The sequence below is a fragment of the Saccostrea echinata genome, unplaced genomic scaffold, assembly GCF_033153115.1.
Source record: "Saccostrea echinata isolate AGI-Se365-2 ecotype Australia unplaced genomic scaffold, CSIRO_AGI_Sech_v1 ptg000015l, whole genome shotgun sequence".
Lineage (NCBI taxonomy): Eukaryota > Metazoa > Mollusca > Bivalvia > Ostreida > Ostreidae > Saccostrea > Saccostrea echinata.
This window is the reverse complement of record NW_026889764.1, coordinates 16,327,394-16,352,880: the sequence shown is the minus strand read 5'-3', so window position 1 is coordinate 16,352,880 and position 25,487 is coordinate 16,327,394. Positions and strand designations below refer to the sequence as shown.

Below are 25,487 nucleotides of genomic sequence, written 5' to 3'. Positions count from 1 at the left end.
AATAAAAATGTAACGATATAGGGCAGCAAGAAATTCAAATATTGAGCATAATATTGTTGCTTTCGAACTTGTAAAATGTAAATATATGGAATGTTTTTCAGTTTAGTGTGAATTATTGGTGTGTAAATCACACAGACTTGTCACGTAGGCATATTTCATTAAGCGCGCTCACACAAAACTTAAAAACATTCCTTAAATGACTGCCGTCATGAGAAACGGGCCCTTAAGGTCAAAATTTCACAAATTGACTTTTTGGTAAATTTTGATAGTCTGACTCGTTCTGAATGCAAATATACGTAAGTTTTGAAAATATCTCATTTTTTCAGAATTTTATGAGCATTTTAGTAAGGCGCTTCAACACAACGTTGACGTTACTCACTGAAAACGTAATGAAGTCGCGTGCGTCAAATTCAGTCTTCAGTTTCAAATGCGTTTGGTTACATAACAACTTGAGAATTATATGATTTCTTCTTCCAATCTTCTAGTATGCAATTATTCCTAGGGAAAGTCACCTTAGTTCATACTATTTTAGAGGCAGATCCAGTAATTTAGTAAAGGGAGGGGGAGAGGTGTCTAAACAGGATCTAGGAACGGTTTTTGTTCAGTCGAAAAAATAATTCCTGTACAATTCCACGCAAGTTATTCTTTTTACATTGAATACTCTACCTCAATTGATAAAATATAAAGCACTTGTAACATTAAAACATCAACAACAAAAAAAAAAAACAAAACAAAACAAACCAAAAAAGCAAAAAACAAACCAAAAAAAAAAAAAAAAACAAACAAACAAACAAACAAAAGCTAAAACAAAATAAATGTCCCATAGAGAAAGGAGAGATCCAATCAAAACAAGGGCACCGGGCGCAATGCGGGACTGTCGATCCCGATATAAAAAATTATAACTTTTGGTTATAAGCACGCATTCACTGACCCCCCCCCCCCCCACAACACATACACCCTCACACACACACACCCTCATACACACACACACGCTACTATATCCTTTGTTACGAGGGAGGATAATATCACCCATATATTTTCTGTATCACCGATGAATGCTAATGGGAAATAAATTCAGAAAAGTCGTGATGTGTAAAATTGTTTTTAATAAAAGTTTATTCCTGGCATAAAAATCATAAATCAAAGAAAAAAAACAAATCTGTTTTCTATTTTTTTTTTTATTATTATTATTATTTAACTTCTTTAATACTTAGAAAAAAGTTTGTTGTTGAATTTTCCTTTCAAGGTAAAAAAAAAAAAAATGTATGTCAGGATTAAAAGGATTAAATTTTGAGTAATCAAATATTTTATTGTTTGACAAAATTTACTGATCCCATCCATGAATATTTATACATGTCTACATAAAAATTGTTATTGTTTTATAGTAAATGTATTTCATATCAGCAGCGGTATATATAAATACTATTATACATTTTTTCTATGCACAAAAAGATCAAGTTTAACTGGCTTTCACTAAGAAAAAAAGGTGCACACGGCATACATGTATGTCAATCTCATTTCATTTAAGTATTTTTATACCTTTTCATTGTAGATATCAAAATTTTACTTTATGAAAAATTGGCGTTACAATACTTTCAGATACGTATCTCTTTATATTTCTTGAGGCTTGATTTTTTTTCCCTACCAATTAAGCTTAAAGATTTCGCTAAAATATGATTTGTGCTAAATAAAAGATCTGTCTAACTCATATATTTTTTGTTGTAATTAAATATATGTAAATAATGATAGGGCATTAATCCAACGAATATATTTAGAGGAAATAATAAAAATAAATCAACATGCGATTACTGTAAAGATGATTTGCAAATTACGATGAACACGAAGTATCAACTTTACAAACTCCGCTATTTTTATCGTAAACTGTATTTTCAGGACATTTTATGCCAGTTGCTTTACCGTTTTCACACTTGTAATATGCATCACATTTCCTGTTAGGAAATTGATAACTACCATCCGCTTTTCCCTCACACGAAGGAAGTTCACCTATAGAATATTCTGATTTTGGAATCTCGAACATGGGCGTGCATTTTCCTTTAAAGGGAAAAGTCTGTGTTCCCCAGGTTTTGTCGAAATGGCAATATCCTTCATAGATGAACCGTTCTTCCTCACAGATCATGAAGTATGGTCCAGGCCTTTTAATTGCATGTTCATGCAATCCGTCTGATTTATTTGTACAACTTGGATAGTCAATGGAGCATGAATAGGTACTTACATATTTGTGTTTTACAGCAAAATAATTGCCTGAAAATAGGAAACAATAACATTTTTAAATTCTCATTCATGTTTTAATGAATTGGTTTACTTAATCAAATAATCAAGATACAGAGATATGTGAAGGGTGGGGGATATAATAAGCTGTGAATCGGCTCTGTTTCACTTCTGACTCCTTATTATTCCGAATCGGACAGATATGCTCTTTAACGCTTAGTAAAGTTTGACAATTGTAAATTGTCAGTATGAATGGATTGCATAAAACTTCATTGTTGAAAATGTCATAGAAAAAAGTTGATACCATATATTAGACGTGGAACTAACAGGGAACATCGACGTTATTGTAAGGAAGAGAGCATGGAAGCAATGATTTTTACAAAACATGATACCATGGAATCTAAAGTTCTTTTAGATGAATTTACCAGTTTGCACCGGTCCCATGCTTCGATAAATTTTGACCAGTCCCTTAGCAGAAAAATAATCATTTGAAAGATAATAGTTCATTTCAGCATTACGCTCAGGCGAAATTTCGACAAAAGCTCCAGTCTAATTTGACTGTTTTATGATTAATATATATATATATATATATATATATATATATATATATATATATATATATATATATATATATATATATATATATATATATATATATCAAAGTTCAACTATACCATTTCATATCTGTAAGGTTGATAGGAATTCGGTGCTTGTGATTGGTTGAAAAAAAAAAATTATGCCTGCATCAATAAAATTTTCATAAAGTAGCAAAACTACATTTTTTTTATTGTGCATAATAGCCGATGTAACATATCTTTCCAAGAGTATTTTGTTTGTTTGTTTGTATGTTGTTTAACGTCCCTCTCGAGAATTTTTCACTCATATGGAGACGCCACCACTTGCCGGTGGAGAGCTGCAAATTTTGTCCAATACTCGGCACTTACGGCCATTGAGCAGTGAGGGATCTTTTTCGTGCCATCACCTACTGCGACACGGGACCTCGGTTTATACGGTGTCATCCGAAGAACCGGTCCCCACGTCCCACAGTGGGATTCGAAACCGCGACGTAAGGATCAACTCCTTACTTCGCGACTCTAGAGCAGACGCTCTAACCACTGCGCCACGCGGGCGACAAGAGAATTTTGTGAAAGAAAAATGGAACATACGCTTATTTTTCTGAATTCCAAAACTTGTCATATACTTATCTGAGTTTTTCTTTTTCACTTTCGTTTCTTTTATTAATTGCATGCATATTCCCCTTTGGTAAACAAATAAGATTGCCAGCACGACAACAATGCACTCACAGGAAAGAAAGAAAGGAAGGAAAGAAGAAATCATGGACAAATTCGTTATACGAGGGCGGTTCAAAAATTACGCGGACTCTGCTATTATTTTACTATTACGGACATCAAAGAGTAATAAAACACAGAAACATATTTCTTAAAGATTCCATTAAAATTTTGGGAAATTTTTTGGAATTTAATCAATTTCCCCGAAAATTATCGCTGTTTTGATATCGCTGATGGAGGTGTACGGAGCACGACAAAAATCGCGATACTATTCGACAATTTTCTCAGAGGTATCTTTTTATTGTTCTGCTATTATGTATTTAGATTTCTGAATTAATATTTAAAGTACTAAAAGAAATATAGTGATTTTTCTCCGATGCGATTCCTATGAAAACAACTGCAAAAATGACGTCTCGTAAATTGACGGAGCAACGTACTTTTATCAAATTATATGTAATGTTGGAGATAACGCCAGAATAGACCCAAAATATGCTTGCTGAAACATATAGTAAACTAGGGTATTCCCAACATATAGCAAAGTGGAATTTTAGACGGTTAGACCTCAGTAAAGGCAATCCGAGACGGGACAGGAAGAAAATCATCTACGAAAACTTTATCTGAACTGTTAATAACGTGATTGAGAGTGACCAACGTGACACAATATTTCAGAAATCAAGGCAGTTTGGGGGTTTAAAACAGAAAAGAATATGCTTTACTATATTTACATATATTAAGCTTGACCAGAAATGGTATATGGATGTTCATGCTCAGTGGATAAGGTAACCCAAACTGTACAGTATCAAACTCAGAGGGAAAATGTTGAGAAAATGAAAGCTCACATTTTTGTAATGCCCGTGACGTCGAAGATTTTACTGCACCATGACTTCATGATATACATGTATATGTCCTGTTAAATCGCCCAAAATTGAACTCATTGACAACATTTTGATATGGAATTATGAGGACCACATAAGTAAAGATTCGTTTATATTATGTATGACTTTTTGCTTGATTATGTCGTCAATTATTTTTTTTCTATGCAACAAGTCCACATAATTTTTGAACGGCCCTCGTGCATATCTATATTTTAAATACTTGTTTTTTTTTTGATAACCGGTATAAACAATAGAAATGAAGGCATGTTTTGTATCCTACTAATACGGGAAAATGTCCTCAATTCTCTGGAAATACAGGCATGAGAAAAAAAGGACACTGCGTGAGGACGGTACTAAGACTTTAACGGATTTTAGAACAATTAGGTGTCATTTATGCATAGGCTTTGATATGTTTATATATATAAATGAATGTGTTTGAAGAAGTTTGAAATGCAGAATAAGAGTGAAAGTGCAAGTGAATTTCGGTGACCTAGAAGAAGTTGTCGGGGGTACTAGTATTTCGAGTAGCTTACCCTTACATTTCAAAATGAAAAATACAGTCAAACCTTGTTCTCTCGGACTAATTGGGACTGAGAAGAAACTGAGAGATACCTGAGGATTCGAGATATCAGGGATAAAATACATAAAGAAAAATGATTGGGACTACCACTTTTCGCTTCGACATAGCCATGGTATTCGAGATATCAGTGTTCAAGATACCAAAGTTCAGCTGTAGAAGCTTACCGAGGAAAATTCGAAGTACATATACTACATACCCAAGGGGATATAAATAAAGTAATTATACATTATACATCTGATAAATCATTTTTTTTTGGTTATTATTAGTGAAAGGCTGGTAGCGAGAAACCGGACAATTTGTGAATTTTTTTGTTTGTTATGCGTACTACGGAAGCCGGCAGGTGCCAGGTAGAAAAAAATTTATCTGGCGGCCACCAGATAATTATCTGGCGGCCACCACATAAATAACTGGCGGCCGCCAGATCTTTTTATCTGGCGACCGCCAGTAATTTATTTGGCGGCCGCCCGATAAGTCTCTGGCGGCCTCCAATTATTTATTTGGTGGCCGCCAGATAAAATATTTTTTCTACCTGTCTACCTGGCAACAACAGGCTTCCGTATTATGTATCGATACGCGTATAATTATTTTGGACAAACATTTAATTTATTAAAGTTAAGCTACGTTTTCTTATTGAATATTATCATTGAAAAATAAATATTAAATGATAAGAAATAAATCTGATATTTTTTTTCTTTGATCGAGGTATCAAAGGAAACCTCGACAGAAAACTTTTTTTTTTTGACGAAGTTTTCAGTCTAAGTTTTCTTTGGTACCTCGATCAAAGAAAAAATTATGATTCATTTCTTAAATCATGTAAATCATATCATTCAGTGATTCAATTTATTTACTTACAACCATCTTTAACTTCTTGTCTTTTTCCGCAAGAAACAAACGTAAAATTCATACACTGTGAAGTCTCTTCTGAAAACATTTCCGGGTAGGGACATTCCTTCATTCCAAATTCAAGACTATAATTTTTTACGTCATAGTTTGCTGAATCGCAATAAAGTTGACACTGTGCAGAATGAGCAAATTGACCCTCTCTGCATGTTCCACTTTTAGCATCAAAAATAGAACTTCCTGGACATTTAACCCCAGTTAGGATACCACTTTCACAAACAAAATAGGCCCGGCATAACAAAAAATTGTTATAAAACTCAGAGGTCGAGAATTTTCCGTCACCAAGTTCCAAACATCTTGTGGAGTTAGTCGGTTTTTCGTATAAGGAGGAGCATTTTCCGTTGATTGGTTGAGAAATAGTCCCCCATACTGAGTCAAATGGACACGTGCCTTTCTCGATTACTCTTTCCTGGTAACATTTCACATAATATGGTGAACCTCCTCTCCATGTCCAACTTTGTATGCCGTTAGGCAAACCCTCACAGGTAGGTAGATACACTTCACAAGGTGGACCCTGTGCTGAATGAGCACAGCCACTTGTACAGGTACTTCGCTTATGGATCCTATATTTACCTGGAATTTATAATTGTACGTTTCTTTTACATAAGAACAAATTTCAATTGTATTACGAACTATTCTTCCTGTTTTGAAAAAATTAAGAGATATATTTAACACACACAGTATATATATATATATATATATATATATATATATATATATATATATATATATATATATATATATATATATATATATATATATATATATATATATATATATATATATATATATATATGTATGTATGTATGTGAGGGTGTGTGTGTGTGTGAGAGAGATAGAGAAAGAGAGAATGAGTTTTCAGAATCTTACAATGACTTTTGATTTCTGTTCGTCCACCACATTTTACGTCAGTGAATTTTTCGCATCGAAGTGTTTTTGTTGAAAACATATCTGGATAACTGCATTCTTCCATGTGACCTCGTAAACTATTATTAGCTGAGCAGTTGAAGTAAAGCTGACATTCCGCTGGGTGAGCAAAAACAACGGAGGGGTTCCTTTTACAAACATTATTCACAAGGGTATCTGAAGAAAGAATTTTGAACAACAAACTATATTTTTCACAGGAATACATTTCAGAAAAATGAAAAATCCTTTGAAATAAAAAAAAATAAAAATACCGGTCTTGTAGAGTAGGTTTTCCACTCTAAAATCTTTCCCCTCCCCCGGAAAAATGGCCCTAGAGTAGGATCCCCCCCCCCCCCCACGGAAAAATGACTCTGGAGTAGGATTTCCTCCACGGAAATCCCACATCAGATTCAATTTTCCGGGGGAAAATCCTACTCTGTGTAAGTTATCGAGTGCGATTTCCCACAAAGCCAATTTTCCCCCAATGAAATATCTCATTTTTTCCCAGTAATCGTCCAACCAATTTTTGGAAGCATTAAAATCTTACTCTTCTGATCAAGTCAAACTGGTTTCTAAAAAAAAAGGAAATACTGGTACAATTTAATCGGTTGGACCAATTTTTAACTTTAGTATTTGCTCTCGGCTTTCAAATCCAATATTACACTGGGGTCGAGGGGACATATGCTTCAACTTGCAAAGTTTCTTGCAGTGTTTCTTGTTTTGTTTTTGGTTTTGGCTTTTTTTTTTTAAACCAAAGTCCCTTTAAAGAACCACTCGATTCAAATACACACAAAATGGCATGTGGAACCTATCAATAACATAAAGTTTAGAATTTTTTCACACGCTCTTTGTAAAAAAAAAGATCAATCCAGAGATGAAATATCGGGACTTTAGAGGGCAAACAAATTATCAAATCACAAAAGATGACCTGATATACAGTTTTATATTCGTGAACAAACGGGTACCGCTGCGTCGAGAGAGGGCGTTGAGACATGGAGTCTTACGGTTATATGAATGACTAATTATACAGTTCCCTATGAGTTAAAATCACGGGTTGAGACTCGATAATTTGAACAATATCATTTAAGATTTCATACTAAATTCGAAGATTCTGGAGTCGAAACACTTATATTTCCATTTCAATAAACAGTTGACTTTCTTATAAACTTTTAGCCAAAATATTGTCGATATGGTTTAAGCATTGATAAAAAAAATCCTACTCTAAGAAAGGAGGGGGAAATCTGAATTTAGAAAGAGATTTCCCCACGAGGGGAATTCCTACTCCAGAGAACAGATTCCAGGGGAGAAGCTGGCTATGGTGGAAATCCTACTCTACAACAACTGTAATAAGGCTCCTCTGTAAAACCCTATAAATAAAGCGATATTATGACAAGTCAACAATGTAAATAATTTAAGCGTTTGTTTAAAAATGTGTAATAAATATCTTTTCTAGAAATACGATGTACAGATTCAATGGAAATCAGAAACTTTCATTAACTGATGCCATTAAATCCATCATTACTCAGTGTACTTTGAATTGATAATGATGTGAATATTTTTTCAGTCAAAAACTAGTATCAAGTAACATGTCATGTTCATAATTCAAATGCAATTAAGGGGAATTTCTGCTCAGAAATCAATTGACTATACTTGGCTTCACCATAAAAAGATGTAATCCATTTCTTCTTTGAAAAATCCTGAAAAATTTCTGCCTTTTATGAATTTATTATGAATCACTTGGTACCTCTATAGGAAATATACTGCTATATAATATACCACATTTTAATTTCAAATAAAACTAAAAATTAATTTTAGAAACGGTACTGCATATAGAAGAAGAAATATTTTCATAATACATGTTCATTATTACTGAATTCCATAAAATTCCTTTAAAATAAAGAAATACCAACAATAATTCCAAATGCAATTTCAGGATTAAAACAACATAGCTTAATTGACGCTTTTTGGTACAGGTTCTGTCCTTTTAAATAGGAATTTAAAATTGAAAAAGTGGCAAAATTTGGATATATTGATGATGGATGTATTGGATTTCCAACGTTTCGGCTTGAGCATCACTGAAGAGACATAACTCGAAATGCGCATCTGGTGCATCAAGATTGGTACCGTACTAGTATATGATTTACATTATGACCCCTTGTCGAGGCCTCTGCTGGTGGACTGTTAGTCCCCGAGGGTCTCTACAGTCAAGTAAACTAGTACCTCGGTACTAGCTTGAAGATACGGATATATATTTAACGGCTGTGGTAAAATTTAGAAATGTATTTCAAAATTAAGGATTATCTCCCTCATGCAAAGCCCTGATCCTTCGAGGTATTTGGCTCCAGTCTTTGGCACTTTTTTAAGCTCTCCCAAGTTTTTTTTTATTCAAATATTTTGGATTTCCAACGTTTCGGCTTGAGCATCACTGAAGAGATATAATTTGTCGAAATGCGCATCTGGTGCATCAAAATTGGTACCGTACGTGATTTACATTGATGACCTATATTATGTTTAACACTAGAATAAAGAGTTAGATTGTAGGCTTATTTCTACATATTTCTTTGTGAATCATTAAAAGTGCAAATTCAAGTTTTTGTAAATACAAAAAATAACGAAAAACTCTGCTTGTCATTTTGAATTTTTTTAGCCGAGTTTTGGGGAAAAAAATGAAAAAAAATTATGCCAAGTAATAAGTGTTTTTAGGATGTTTAATTTTTAGATCCTCTATCATGCATATGGCTGTTTTAAATGCGATACGTAATGCTTCTAGTTTACATAGTTATTTTGCTATTATTTTCTCTTTAATAATAAAAAAATTTATTTTAATACGATCAATTCATTTTCATTTTTTAAAAGACTTTTTTTTAATTTGAACACCTTACTTGGGTTTGGGAAAATAAGTACTGCAAGTAATGTAGCTGTATAATTATTTTTCATGGAGGCACAGTAAAAGACAAAAATTTCTTAAAAATTTAGTTGGAATTCTCAATCTCAACAGATTTACGTCTGAATACGCTGTAGAAAATGTAAATTGTGTATAATTACTTGAGCTGTGGTTATTCAAATGCCGAGCGATCTCTCCTGTTACGACATATCTTGGTCGCTTGTTTGCATAATACATTTAAGTATATACGGAACTGTGTTCAACGTCATTCATGTATGTAAACCCCAGATTTAAATTTTCATTTTAAAAGGAAAAAAAAAAACTCATGTCGAATTTATATTTTTCACTTTTAATACTTTCTTTCAAAATTTGTTTGAATTAAATGAAAAAATATCAACTAGATTTTCTCTTTTGTCATTTAAGATAGATTTATTTGCAATCTTATAAACTGGATTTAGGGGAAATGACAAACAAAGCATTCAGTTAAAAAGCTTTAATGAAATAAATGATATTTAATAAAATTATAAATACGTTTAGTTAGAAAAAATAATCTAAAACTCATTAATTAGTAAACTCACTCAATGGCATTAAAACTGTAATCAAATTTACTTACAAGGGTACCAATTGCGCTCCGTTGTTAGCAGACCTTTTTTGTTTTCATATGAAGCAGAATTTATTCAGAATCTTATTCATGAGAAAAAAATATCTTGCTGTGGCCTTCAACCCGACATTAAGATATATCGACGAAATATTATCAATTAACAATAGTTATTTCCATTCAAATGTCGACGAGATATTTCCCAGTGAGCTTGAAATAAAAGATGCCACAGAGTCTGACACATCTGTTTCATATTTGGATATTTTACTAGAAAAAGACGTTAATGGTAATCTAACAACCAAGCGTTATGATTAACGTGATGACTTTAACTTTTCAATCGTCAACTTCCTTTACTTATGCAGCAACATATCCTTATCACTTGCATATGGGGTGTGCATCTCTCAGTTGATTCAATACGCAAGAGCATGCTTTACGTAAGAAAAATTTCTAACACGAGGTAAGTTACTGACAAACAAGTTGATGAAACAAGAATATCAATAGTCTCATTTAAAGTCATCATTTCGTAAGTCCAATGGTCGATACTTAGTACTCAGGGGTAGAGGAGAAGATTTTCAAATCATAAATTTATTTTTGCTTATTAATCAATAGAGCCCCACCCAAGCATAAGCCAGGGGCCATGGAATTCACAATTTTGGAAGAGGCACCCTTTTTCATAATAACTATGTATTTAGTTTGTTTTCTTAATACCGAGGGGCAGAGGAGAAAATTTTCAAAGCATTAATTTATCATCAGTATATAATAAAAAAAAAGTCCCCCACCTCTCGGGACTCCTGCCCCAGAGGCCATAAAATTCACAATTTTGGAAGAGGCAATTTTCCTCATCATAACTGTACTTAGTTTTTCGGCTTAATACCCAGAAGCAGTGGAGAGGATTTTCAAAGAATTAATGCAATTTCAGCATATAATCATTAGAGCCCCTACCTAACAACAGAACCCCTGACCCATGGGCCATGAAATTCACAATTTTGGAAGAGACTTCTTTTTCATCATAATAGTACTTAGTACGTTATGCACTTAGTTCATCGATCGGTTAAATACCCAGGAGCAGAGAAGATTTTCAAATATTAATACATTTTCATTATATAATCTTAAGAGCCTCGCCCTAACACCAGAACCCCTGACCCAGAGGCCATGAAATTCACAATTTTGAAAGAGGCATTAATCCTCATTATAACTATGTACTTAGTTCATCGGCTTAATGTCTGGGAGCAGAGGAGAAGATTTCAAACAATTAATGCATTTTCACTATATAATCATCAGAGCCCCACCTTAGCACCAGAACCTCTGACCAAGGGACCATGAAATTCACAATTTTGGAAGAGCCACTCTTCCTCATCATAAGTATATACTTAGTTCATCGGATAAATACCCAGGAGCAGAGAAGACGATTTTTAAGAATTAATGCATTTTCACTATATAATCATTAGAGCCCCGCCCTAGCGCCCAAACCCCTAATCCTGGGGCCACGAATTTCACAATTTTGGTCGAGGGCTCAATGCTTATTACAAACATGCCAACAGTTTGAATGCTTGCCATCCCTAGTTATTTTAATTCATATGTCGACTTGCTATATTTCAGTGAACTCGAAATAAAAGACGCCACAAAGTCTGCTATTTGTTTCATATTTCGATGTTTGACTGGCTATAGACGATAATGAACAGCTAATAACTAATTAATACTGTATGATTAACAGGCTGACCTCGGCTTTCCCACCGCCAACTTCCCTTATTCATGTAGTTATATTCCAGCATCACCTGCATATCGTGTTATGTCTCTCAAATGATTCGATACGCAAGAGCATGCTCTAAGTGCAATGAATTTATAAAGCGGGGTAGGCTATTAAGTTGATGTTACAGAGATTTCAGAATCCTCCTTTAAAGTCAGCATTTCGCAATTCGATGGTCGTTTTTATGCCTTATCTTACAAATACAACCTATCGTTGAGTTTTATTTTGTCTGTCATCCTTCATAACAACTGTTATGTCATTTTAAGTTCACTTCAACAAAGTTTGGTGAGGTTATGTTATACCCTCAGCGTCGGTGTCGGCGTCCCAGGTTAAAGTTTTTGGAGCTATTCACAATTAGTTACTATTATCCCTATATTAAACTTGCAGAGATGATGCATCTTAGGATGCACACTACCAGATTTGTTTCGGATTCTGGATCGGACCTATATTTTTCATATGAGTTACCAAGTTAAAGTTTTTTGAGCATGTTCATTCTAAGTAACTATTAGCCCTATATTGTTTAAAATTGCATAGATTATACGTGTATATCTAAGAATGCACACTACCAGACTTGATTCGGATGCTTGACTTGATCTACTTTTCCGGATGAACAACAAAGTTAAAGCATTTGAAGCAGATTTTCATTTTAATGTAACTGTATGCCCTTTGCTGTACAAACTTGCACTGAATATAAATTTATTGATTCACACTACTGGACTTGCTTCGGATGCTGGACCTGACCTACATTTCCCAGAATAGTGACCAGCTTAAAGTGTAACGAGCAGGTATATTTCAGTCTAATTTCAAGCTCTACATGGGCAAATTTTGAAGAATGATGCATCTAGGGTTGCACACTATCAGACTCGAATTAGATGCTGAATAAGACCTACTTTTGGTTAAGTTAAAGTTTTTGGGGTATGTTCATTCCAGTTTAATTTTAAGCCCTGCAAAGAGGAAACTCTCATTCTTGGTGTTTCCAGGGATCCGTGTTCATTATTTGTAATTTTTTTTTACTGGAATAAAGAGATTGATCACTGTATGTTATCTTCAACATAACAGAAGTATTATTCTAAAAATAAAAATTGAAAATCGAGGTTGCTGTAGGAACACTCAATTTGTGAAATCAAAATTTATGAATAAAATCTTATTAATAGAGCAGAATCTGAATATGTTGAAAAATGATATTTTTCAGACTTAAGGACATGTTACATAGTAACCTTAACGCATAGCAACCAAGTTTCCCTTGATATGACTCAATGATATATGGGCTACATGTATTTGTATCATAACAACTTTGAAGAAATTCTTTGACTTAAGTATGAATTTGTTCCAGGGCTTCTACATCAAAAGTAAAATTATTACAAAGATTTGCTATTGACTATGTTTTAAAATGACTTCATATTAATATGTCTCAATATGTCTGTATCTATTTTTGTTTTTGAAATTGAAGGAAAAATGTTATTTTCAAATATTTAATTAAATATTTTGGTTTTATTCCATTAAAAGACTTTTTTTTAAACGACGGAACATCGACGTATACCTACCTAGAAATGAACTGTTCATAGAATAAAGATCTGATAAAACCGAATGAAGAACATCTAGAACAACCGTCGAAGTACTTTCACACATTCTCAGATCGTTCTCAAAGCTTTCCATGTTCTCGATCAGAAGTAAATTTTTTGACACTTGCTGAAAATTCATCGCTGTCTCGTCCATTTGATACAGCATCTGACAGTTTCCATTGCTAATAATGTACAATAGGAGTATGCATATGGTAAATATTGATTGGCACGCCATCCCTCTACACACTGTACACTCAGACTAGGAAGTAGACGGTATCCCATCTGTACGGGTCCACTAGTTTTTAACAGAATTTAAATGCCTTCAAATAGAAAAGTCACGCTTCGAATAAAATTCAGAGTTTTAACATTTCGTGCAGTGTAACCTTCAAGATTCTGTTTAGAGATAATTAAATAAAATTCACACAAAAGATGACAATAGAAAGAATTTTTGTATATCCCCTACAATAAGAATGCACATTGGTTACTATTTACATTGAGCTTAATGTTACAAAAATATATCAAGACAACATTTAAACTCTTTTTATTCTTTAATCCCCTATCGCTGCACAACAGCAATGTTATCGACATCTAAAGTTGGAACATTTCAACTCACATTTTCAGTTAATATCTATTTATCAAATCTCTTATATACGTTTTAATTTCAATCCTTCTTTAAGTAACCTTGACCGCTATCTTGTTATACATGTAATCGCCCTGAATTGAGTTGTTTTATTAAGAATTCTTAAAATGTCTATCTCTATTTCCAAAAATTATTCATTCCGTTGTGCGTAAATCTTGCCTATCTTTGCATTCACTTTCTACTTCCTCTGTTCACTTGTGACAATCAGAAATTTTTTTTACTACAATAAGGGAATTCAAAATTTAAAGAAAAATAATATGGATATAAACAGTGTTATAATACCTAAAAATGTAAATGTATATATATATATATATATATATAAGGAAGAATAAAGTGGTTGAGGATTGTCAAACCTTAACATCACTTACTGTTGATTCGAATTCCGGCAAAACATGAGAACTTTATCGAAATGAAATGAGCTATGCATTTTAATAAAACAACTCAAAGAAAGATGCACTATAACGATATAACATCGTAAATTAAATGAAATACCCACGAGAGATTTAATAGCTTTGTACGACAATATACCTAACAATATACCTAATCTTGTTTTGTGTTTATATTTTGAAAACTTTTATGTATATCTGAGGATTTTTTCGAAATATAGATAAAGGAGTTCTGCTGATGATTTCCTATAATTTAAGATTTTATAGCAGTAGTGACAGTACTTTAGATCAACCTTCTTACATGGTACATTTATTTATGTCTCCACTCAAATATCGGTAAGGAGACAATGAAACAACGCATCGAAATAAACCACAAAATAAACTTCAAACCATACGAAATTCCATGCGTTTTCCGTTACATAAAGAAAACACCTGTAGACTGTAGTTCGCAGAAATGACAAAATGATGAAAACAAGACTAGAACACAACTTTTCACTCGTTATCTACAGGACATCCACCTGTTTCAATTGGTCTACCATTCGTTCTATATGTATATCTCCAAAAGAAAAAACAACTTTGGGCTCTTCCATTAAATTGGCTCTATAATTTGGATACAATACGCCAGAAAAAAAGCAGTGTGATTTTTTTCACTGTAATCTGAACGTCTGTCTGTACAACTTATCAAAAATAATATGAGCAGACACATAAAGTCTCATCTTTCTTTTGTCCGCTGCATATTTTACAATGTTGACTGAAAATGTTGACTGAAAATCAATTTCTCTCCATTTGTGAGATACAAAAATCTGAATACTTCCTTGTTTAACATCCATTGCTACGTTGTACATGTATGCATCAGTGCAGAAATACTCAGCTTTTCGTCTTTTTGAAGGCAGTTTTAATAGCTCCGTATATTTAGATACATCGGATCAATGTTTTCGGGTGTCATACATTTTTCACATATCACCGTATCTATTAAGTCAAAGTCAATTTCTGGAGTCTTACTGATTATTTGTAAAATATTAGGTTTGTAACATTTAGACCAAAAATAGCTACATCCGCTTGTTTAAAGGAATTATGAATAGCATACCTTAAGAACATTAAGAAAACTATAATCATACCTCATTTGTGTGACTTCATGTAAGTTTTAAATAAGATCCGACCTTCATACAACTAAAACACTTCTCATGGATGTATTAAATTCAGAACTTATCTTCGAACATCGGCTGGATATATGCAACAGTTACAATATAAAATTATTCTTGAAAAAAATCTTTTTCAGTACTTTCCAATTGGCTTGATTGATTGAACTTCAAATCTTAAGGGCCTTTTGTACAGAAACTTAAGATTTAAGCGGTTTGTTTTTTCTATTTATTATTCTTTTTTAAAAAAATTTCTGGTTTTTTTGTAGTTTTCCTAAGAACGTTTTTCACATATCCAAACACTGGTACTTGTAATATGTCTGCAATTCTATGTAGCTGAGTATAGATTACAACAAAAGCAAGTTTTGTTTTGTTCTTTTTTTTTTTTTTTTTTTAAAGAAACTTTTCCAATTCCTACAACTTTGAAAAACAATTCATAAACTAATATTTATAGTCAGTTCAATTTCCTTGTGGAAATCATTTCTGAATTTTCAATGGGCATATCGAATCAGTGGTTCATTGTAGAATCATCTGTTCTCTGCAAACAAACTTTACACACAAGGTCAACACTGCTGGGTGTATGTAACTTCAAATATTTCATTTTATTACATTTTAATTCATTTATTGAATAAAAGTTACATTGTGTTACAGTATGAAAGAATAATTATCAAAGTGATGTTTTGTCACAGTGTGAGAATATCAGATGTGCGGGAAAACTTTCGATATTCCTTCCCTTCATGAAAAGTGTTGGGAAAAAAAATACTCCCTGGCCTGTCATAAGATAGACAGGAGAGTAAATAAACCATCCTGACAGAGACTTAAAATTATGACACTGGGTTACGAAAAGACAAAAGCAAAGGGAAAGCCGAAGGAAATGTAATAAACAGAAAATTCAATATTTTGTAATTAAATATGGAATTTATTTCACTCTTACGTCACACTCGTAAAAATATATATATAAAAAAAATCCTGCCCCACTCGTAAAATAAATTCCACATCAAACTATACATGGAATATCTTCAATGTATTTATAGCAGAGTAAAAAAAAACAAACAAGAGGCCCAGGGGCCACATCGCTCACCTGAGCACTATGGCTAGGAAAAAGCAGAAATCACTTCAATCTTGAAAGGTTGAAAAGTTTAAATATAAAAGTGGTTGGGGGGGGGGGGTGTCAGGAATTGAACAAATTTGAATCTACATTATCTGAGGATGCTTCCATTTAAATATGACCAATCATGGCTTTGCTGTTCTTGAGTAGAAGATTTTTAAAGATTTAACCTATGTATTCCTATGTAAAACTTTGATCATCCATTGTGGCCCCACCCGACCCACAGGGGTCATGTTTGAACAAACTTGAATGTACACTATCTAAGAATGCTTCCATATAAATATGACCAATCATGGCTTTGCTATTCTTAACAAATACTTTTTTTTTAAAGATTTTTACTATGTGTTCCAATGTAAAACTTTGATGGCCCATTGTGGCCCCACCCGACTCCCGGGGGTCATGATTCGAGCACATTTGTATGTACACTATCTGAGAATGCTACCATATAAATATGACCAATCATGGCTTTGCTATTCTTAATAAATTGTTTTTTTTTTTTTAGAATTTTTACTATGTGTTCCTATGTAAAACTTTGATCGCCCATTGTGGCCCCACCCGACCCCCGGGGGTCATGAGTTGAATAAATTTGAATGTACACTACCTGAGGATGCTTCCATGTAAATATGAGCAATCATGGCTTTGCTGTTCTTGAGAAGAAGATTTTTGAAGATTTTTCCTATATATTCCTATGTAAAACTTTGATGGCCCATTGTGGTCCCACCCGGCCCCCGGGGGTCAAGAGTTGAACAATCTTGAATCTACACTACCTGAGGATGCTACCATATAAATATGACCAATGATGGCTTTGTTGTTCAAGAGAAGAAGATTTTTAAAGATTTTTCCTATATATTCCTATGCAAAACTTTGATCTCCCATTGTGGCCCCACCCGACCCCCGGGGGTCATGATTTGAACAAATTTGAATCTACACAACCTGAGGATGCTTCCAGGTAAATATGACCAATCATGGCTTTGCTGTTCTTGAGAAGAAGATTTTTAAAGATTTTTCCTATATATTCCTATGTAAAACTTTGATCGCCCATTGTGGCCCCACCCTACCACCGGGGGTCATGATTTGAACAAACTTGAATCTACACTACCTGAGGATGCTTCCAAGTAAATATGAGCAATCATGGCTTTGCTGTTCTTGAGAAGAAAATTTTTGAAGATTTTTCCTATATATTCCTATGTAAAACTTTGATCACCCATTGTGGCCCCACCCGACCCCCGGGGGTCATGATTTGAACAAACTTGAATGTACACTATCTGAGGATGCTACCATATAAATATGACCAAGTATGGCTTTGCTGTTCTTGAGAAGAAGATGTTTAAAGATTTTTCCTGTATATTTCCTATGTAAAACTTTGATGGCCCATTGTGGCCCCACCCTACCCCCGGGGGTCATGATTTGAACAAACTTGAATCTACACTACCTGAGGATGCTTCCACATAAGTTTCATGTTTTCAAGCACAGTGGTTCTTGAGAAGAAGATTTTTTAATGATGCCATTAATTTTTCACGAATTCTTAATTATCTCCCCTTGGAAGAGGGCGTGGCCCTTCATTTGAACAAACTTGAATCCCCTTAACCCAAGGATACTTTGTGGCAAGTTTGATTGAAATTGGCCCAGTGGTTCTTGAGAAGAAGTCGAAAATGTGAAAAGTTTACAGACGGACAGACGGACAGACGGACGGAGAGACGGACAGACGGACTACAGACAAAATGTGATCAGAAAAGCTCACTTGAGCCTTCGGCTCAGGTGAGCTAAAAAAACTTTTATACTTGTAGTGTAGTTCATCTTGTTAAAGCGATATGAGCTGCAATTTTGATGTCAGAAATTTTTGTTGCAAAACTAATCCCTGGGACTGCTCCCTCCTGAACATTTATCAACAATTATAACCAATTAAAATGGACAGAGGGCGGAGTGTTCAAGGAATCTCGAGTCTGTAACATAATGTTATTAGAAATGTAACTATGACGTCAAAACATTTCGACATGTCAAAATCATACTGAAAGTCTAACAAAATGAAGACAAGGATAATCCTTCGAAGTGTCAGTGAAATTATTATATATATATTTCAATAATTTTATTTTCCTCGATATTGATACTTTAGTTATCTTACAATATATTTAATCACATGCATTCGTGATTATTTAAATGCCTCTATATTGTTTTAAAAAATGTCTGAGTCTCTAGGTTAATAAATCTCCCATGATTGTTTCGGCATAATGAAACAGTTATGGAATGGGTACTCGGCAAATATCCAATTTATGGTTCCCCTTGGCAGGGAACTATTTTTGAAATAAAAACGAAAATAGGGGAACCGTAAGTTTGCTTTTTCCCTCATACCCATTCCATAGCTGTATCTATATATTTTATTGTACAGAATTCTTTATTTTGAAACATTTTCATACTTTATTTCTGTCTAATTGATCAAAAAGGTTTAAATTACATACAAATGTATCATAATAACACCTTTAACAGCAAAATAAAATTCTCAGAAATGCAGCTCATATTGCTTTAATAACGATTTTTTTTATTTCACGCGACATGCAAATAAGAAATGGATATAAGACAAATAAAGATCTATATACAGAGAGAGAATACATAAACTTATCCAAATCACTCCCTATATCAGCCCCGGACACCAATATCAGCCAAATGAAATGTGATATGGAAAAAGGTAAACATTATATATTATTTTATTCATGATATGCTTTTAATAACATAAAGAAGACATTCCCTTAAAAAGATAATTGTACTGTCTCGGTTTTTATCCAAAAATAATGATTTCAAATCAACTACATCAAAACATTTTACAGAAAATAATATATATATATATATATATATATATATATATATATATATATATATATATATATATATATATATATATATATATATATATATATATATATATATGGCAGAATTTATTCAAAAATTTATACATGACAAGAAGAAACTTTCGTTTGGTGCACAACGAAAAATTGATTATATGCATGTGTATGAAAAAATTGAGCAAACTTTTAGAGGAGGACTTATGCTTCGCCTTTGGTATCATTAAAGCTGAATAAGTAATTAAAATGTAACACAACAGTAATTTGACACAATTTTGCAATTCTGTAGTCGATATAATGACTTTCTTTGCAAATACAATCTGTCGTGTGGTTGAATGCTGACTGACGTTTTCAATAACAAATATAAATGTCCTCTCTAAATCGTCTAGGATTTCTCCCTTATGCATGACTATATTGAATGTTTCATTACATGTGTATGATATACAATTGTTTCATTCTTATGGACTAAAGAAAGCTAATTTCACAAACTTAAACCAACAAACCTGTTATCTGAAAAAGAGGATGAGCTTTATGAACTGATTATACAGTTATTTTTTGTAAGGCTTTTTAGCTCACCTGAGCCGAAGGCTCAAGTGAGCTTTTCTGATCACATTTTGTCTGTAGTCCGTCTGTCCGTCTGTCTGTCCGTCTGTCCGTCTGTAAACTTTTCACATTTTCGACTTCTTCTCAAGAACCACTGGGCCAATTTCAACCAAACTTGCCACAAAGTATCCTTGGGTTAAGGGGATTCAAGTTTGTTCAAATGAAGGGCCACGCCCTCTTCCAAGGGGAGATAATTAAGAATTCGTGAAAAATTAATGGCATCATTAAAAAATCTTCTTCTCAAGAACCACTGTGCTTGAAAACATGAAACTTATGTGGAAGCATCCTCAGGTAGTGTAGATTCAAGTTTGTTCAAATCATGACCCCCGGGGCTAGGGTGGGGCCGGAATGGGCGATCGAAGTTTTACATAGGAAATATACAGGAAAAATCTTTAAAAATCTTCTTCTCAAGAACAGCAAAGCCATAATTGGTCATATTTATATGGTAGCATCCTCAGATAGTGTACATTCAAGTTTGTTCAAATCATGACCCCCGGGGGTCGGGTGGGGCCACAATGGGAGATCAAAGTTTTACATAGGAATATATAGGAAAAATCTTCAAAAATCTTCTTCTCAAGAACAGCAAAGCCATGATTGGTCATATTTACTTGGAAGCATCCTCAGGTAGTGTAGATTCAAGTTTGTTCAAATCATGACCCCCGGGGGTAGGGTGGGGCCACAATGGGCGATCAAAGTTTTACATAGGAATATATAGGAAAAATCTTTAAAAATCTTCTTCTCAAGAACAGCAAAGCCATGATTGGTCATATTTATATGGTAGCATCCTCAGATAGTGTACATTCAAATTTGTTCAAATCATGACCCCCGGGGATCGGGTGGGGCCACAATGGGCGATCAAAGTTTTACATAGGAACACAAAGTAAAAATTCTAAAAAAAAAAAAAAAATAATTTGTTAAGAATAGCAAAGCCATGATTGGTCATATTTATATGGTTGCATCCTCAGATAGTGTAAATACAAATTTGTTCGAATCATGACCCCCGGGGGTAGGGTGGGACCACAATGGGCGATCAAAGTTTTACATTGGAACACATAGTAAAAATCTTTAAAAAAAACAATTTGTTAAGAATAGCAAAGCCATGATTGGTCATATTTATATGGAAGCATTCTTAGATAGTGTACATTCAAGTTTGTTCAAACATGACCCCTGGGGATCGGGTGGGGCCACAATGGGTGATCAAAGTTTTACATAGGAATACATAGGTTAAATCTTTAAAAATCTTCTACTCGAGAACAGCAAAGCCATGATTGGTCATATTTAAATGGAAGCATCCTCAGATAATGTAGATTCAAATTTGTTCAATTCCTGACACCCCCCCCCCCAACCACTTTTATATTTAAACTTTTCAACCTTTCAAGATTGAAATGATTTCTGCTTTTTCCAAGCCATAGTGCTCAGGTGAGCGATGTGGCCCCTGGGCCTCTTGTTTAATGTTATGATATTTTTTTCGAAATTTAAGATGAAACGGTTGCTTCAATAACTTGGAGAAAAACTGTATAAATGCTTTTTCTGTGCAAGATTCCTCTACTTTACAACGTTGATGAAAACAAAATGAAGACATTTTTTCAAACAGTTCCTATTAAGCCGACTGTATCTGTAGATAAAAAGAATTCAGCATTACTTAAAAAATAGTACTTTCGAAATATTCAACTACTGAAAGTTTTAAAAAGGACTTGAAGTGGCTACAAGTAATATTAATTTTGTTTTGTGGATCTTTTGGACTAAGGATGACGACAGCTTCAGTTGTGTATGCATTAAAAGGTTTGGACCCATACAAACGATAACATATACCATTTGGTAATATCAGTAAAATTTGTTCCCAATATTGTTAATGCATTAAGGACAGATGATACAAAAAAGGGATGTCTATTTTGGTTGTAAATGATGCGAATATTAAATTCTTAAAGTATTAAGAAATTGTAAACTTCCTATGATGTTCAAAATTCTTCCTTTCTGCAATCATCCTTATTTATCTATTCAACTTTCTGTAACATTAAATCACATTATTGTGAAAGTAATGAAAAATTAAAATCTTAAAGATAAAATTCTGCCGTTAAACTTATTTATCTTATCCATATAAACATGTATCTTCTTGTTATTTTCATGACTTTTGATAAAAGTTTCTATCATCTGTCCTTAATAACCAATAACATTCCCACATTCAACACTACTAAATTTGAGAAAATTATTAATGTAATGCACTGCCTTCCTTTGAATTACAATTTGTTCCAATCTTTGCACATTACTTTCCTCTGAGCTAGGTAAGGGCTAAATATTTAAAAAAAAATTGTAAACATCTATTTAAAGGTCAAGTATAATATGTTTTGAAAATTCATAATTATTGATGATTATCAGCCTTTGGAACAATATGAATAACATTATACAGTCTGTTTAATTTTTTGTCACCAATTACATCACTAATCGTCGTTTAAATTTACCTGTGTGACAGGTGGATCGCTTTTTGTAAACCGCTACTCCTCCTTGACGTGTGACGTCATAAGAGACAACGAGAAATAGAAAGTACAAACTTTATATTGCCGGGTTTGGAACATTATTGTTGGCGAGATGTTGCCGTGTACGCTTTTAACTGTAACAATGAATTGGGACAAGACATGAGTATATATTTATTTTCTAAGGACCTGAAATTGAGGAAAATATGGACATTAAATTTAAAAAGAGATGGTGTTGAACCCAATCAACATGCGACACTATCTAAGCGACATTTTACATGACCAGTTTACACTTACAGTTTTATTAAACATAAAACGACTCACGAATTTCTTGGTTTTATTTCAAATTTATATTGTATATTTGTTTTGGTTTTTAGGATTTTCGTTACAGTTGAGAAGTAGACAAGATCACAGGCACTTGACGTATGGTTTGTGTACATTGCCAACCCCCCCCCCCCTTCCTACTGAGAATTTAACTTAGCAATTATACATGAATTCCTTGTCTGTAATTAATTCGGGAATGTTTTTGCATTAAAGATAAAACATTTTTATTATTTTGGGAGCGATATGCTTCATTTTATCTCATATTATTATAATATTATTATTATTATTATTATTATTATTTTATCTCATAACACAAACTTTAATTTAAACTATAATTGCCTAGAATTTCAACTTTTATCGCTGGTAATTAACCTCCGTAACGATTTTTATCGAAATTTTAACTTGATATCAGATTCATGCCAGACTACAAGAATCATACTTCAGCGTTCTATACTGAACAAAATTGATCGAAGAACAAGGTTCACTTAGGACCTTTTTTGCCCTGTGAATTTCTGAAAAACTGAAACTGCTTAGTTTTAGTTGACAATGCATTAAATTTCATTTAGACATTAGGTGATTGCGAATCTACCAAAAATGACGTAATTTTCTGGCTAGTCAATGCATTATGACGTCATGAAATGCGCCATTTTCCCCATATCCTGAACAATTCTACAGAAACAGCCAATTTTTAAAGCTATTTTTCGATATTTAATATAGAGCGCAATCTCTGATCTAAAATATGCAATTATTTACTGATAGAACCGTTTCTGAGGATTACAAAACATGTTTTATTTTATTTGATCAGAGGGTGCGCTCATATTATTTTTCTTCTCTGAAAGTACTTAAATATACCTCTTTTCCTTAAAATTCAAGAACATTGCAATTCCATAAAGCTTGTTTTCCAAGACCTGGACTTTAAGGAGAAAAAATTTAATAGGAAATGAAAGCACTAAGTCTCTACTTTATCTTGATGTTTAAAATGGAACATAAGGTGTTAGTCAATAAATTGGTATATCTACCGGGCCATTTTATGCATAAAGTGAACCTAGCTCTTTAGATTTATTTAAAAAGAAAAATAATAAGACTTGTTCAAGCATTAACTTCCGTAACATTACCTAAAAATCAATGGTAAAATGAAATTGATGTAAAAAGTTAACTAGACCAGATTTCAGCACAATTCTTTTTTTTTCAGTTTCACTGATATGTCCTTTAGAGAATTACGACGTTCAATTCGCTATTTGAAACAATAATTTTTTTCATGTTTTATATCCTGAATTGGTCCTTTTATCGTAGAATGACTGATATACCGTTAAGGAACAATCTCTACAACTTTACAAAAACGGAAAATGATATCAAATATCGAAGTATTGGTATAATAGACAAGGAATTTATGTATATTTCCAAAGTTATCATGTCTAAAAAAAATCAGATGGGGGTATATACACTAACAATTCGTCATGAGCCTGCGCACAAGAATTAATCTGTCCTTCCTGAGGCGCTGATATACCCATCCGACAAATCTGCGGGATGTATGTAGAGTAGGAAATGCTTGAGGAAATATCATTTGCATGTTGTTGTTTTTTTTCGATGTGTACATGAATATTATTCTTTCAAAGAAAAAAAATCCAAACTAAAAAAAAGAAAACAACCTTAAAAGGGGTGGGGGAGGGGGTAGTCTTTTTCTGAATAAAAAATTGGATATCCTGAGGTGTGGGAAATTGACTTTACTGTAACAAAACGGGGAGGGGTTTGCTACCATCCTTTCATGAAAATTTAAATGTAATAAATTATTTCTAGAAAAAAAGTAAGGGTTAAAAGCAAGACACCCTTTCAAATAACATTTTCAATAGTAAAAGGTAAGGTTTGGAAATGAGTGGGGGAGGTGGGGTGCCCCCCCCCTCCCCCCGGTGAAGGCACAGAAGGTTCTGACTTTTAACAGTTATTTCATTCATTTTCTGGCAAAGTAAAAATTATGCATGTAGTTTTTGTTTACAAAATAAAAGACGTAGTAATATTTATTATCTTAACGCAAAGTTAATACTTTCATGGAAACTTATTGGACATGTAGTATCAAAAGCACGTATATATACTAAATGTTAACTTTTAAATCATATACTAATAGATCATATTATTCAACGATGCGCTTGATTTTTAATTTCTCGAAGATCTTTAAAAAAAATCAATGTATTAAAGAACAAATACAAATCAATGAATGACTTGGCAATGGTTTAATGAAGGGTTTCAAATTTTATTATAGAGTCATGATAATTTAAAATTCAAAGCAAAACAGTATGACACAAAATAATTCGAAACACGAACATTTGTTGGATGGGAATAATTTTTTTTTTCGGATCTCTCTCCCTCTCTCCTTACTTATTTGTTTTTTTTTTTTTTTTTTTGGGGGGGGGG

At 33.2% G+C, this 25,487-nt stretch overlaps 2 protein-coding genes across 2 annotated transcripts in view; both read right to left on the bottom strand.

Annotated features, from left to right (window-relative positions):
- The window catches only part of LOC133187577 (heat shock 70 kDa protein 12A-like), a 71,145-nt gene extending 56,565 nt beyond the window's left edge, over nt 1-14,580 (bottom strand). Inside the window, exon 1 of the mRNA XM_061322999.1 lies at nt 14,575-14,580. The gene's annotated coding sequence lies outside the window, so the exon portion shown is untranslated. The remainder of the gene's footprint in view (nt 1-14,574) is intronic.
- Nucleotides 1,338-13,790, bottom strand: LOC133187929 (uncharacterized). Its single transcript, XM_061323325.1, has 4 exons — nt 13,553-13,790; nt 6,744-6,956; nt 5,826-6,446; nt 1,338-2,262 (listed from the first exon to the last, which is right to left on the bottom strand). Exons 1-4 carry the CDS (start codon nt 13,734-13,736, stop codon nt 1,829-1,831), a joined length of 1,452 nt encoding a protein of 483 aa, XP_061179309.1. The 5' UTR covers nt 13,737-13,790; the 3' UTR covers nt 1,338-1,828.
- Nucleotides 14,581-25,487: the final 10,907 nt, after the last annotated feature.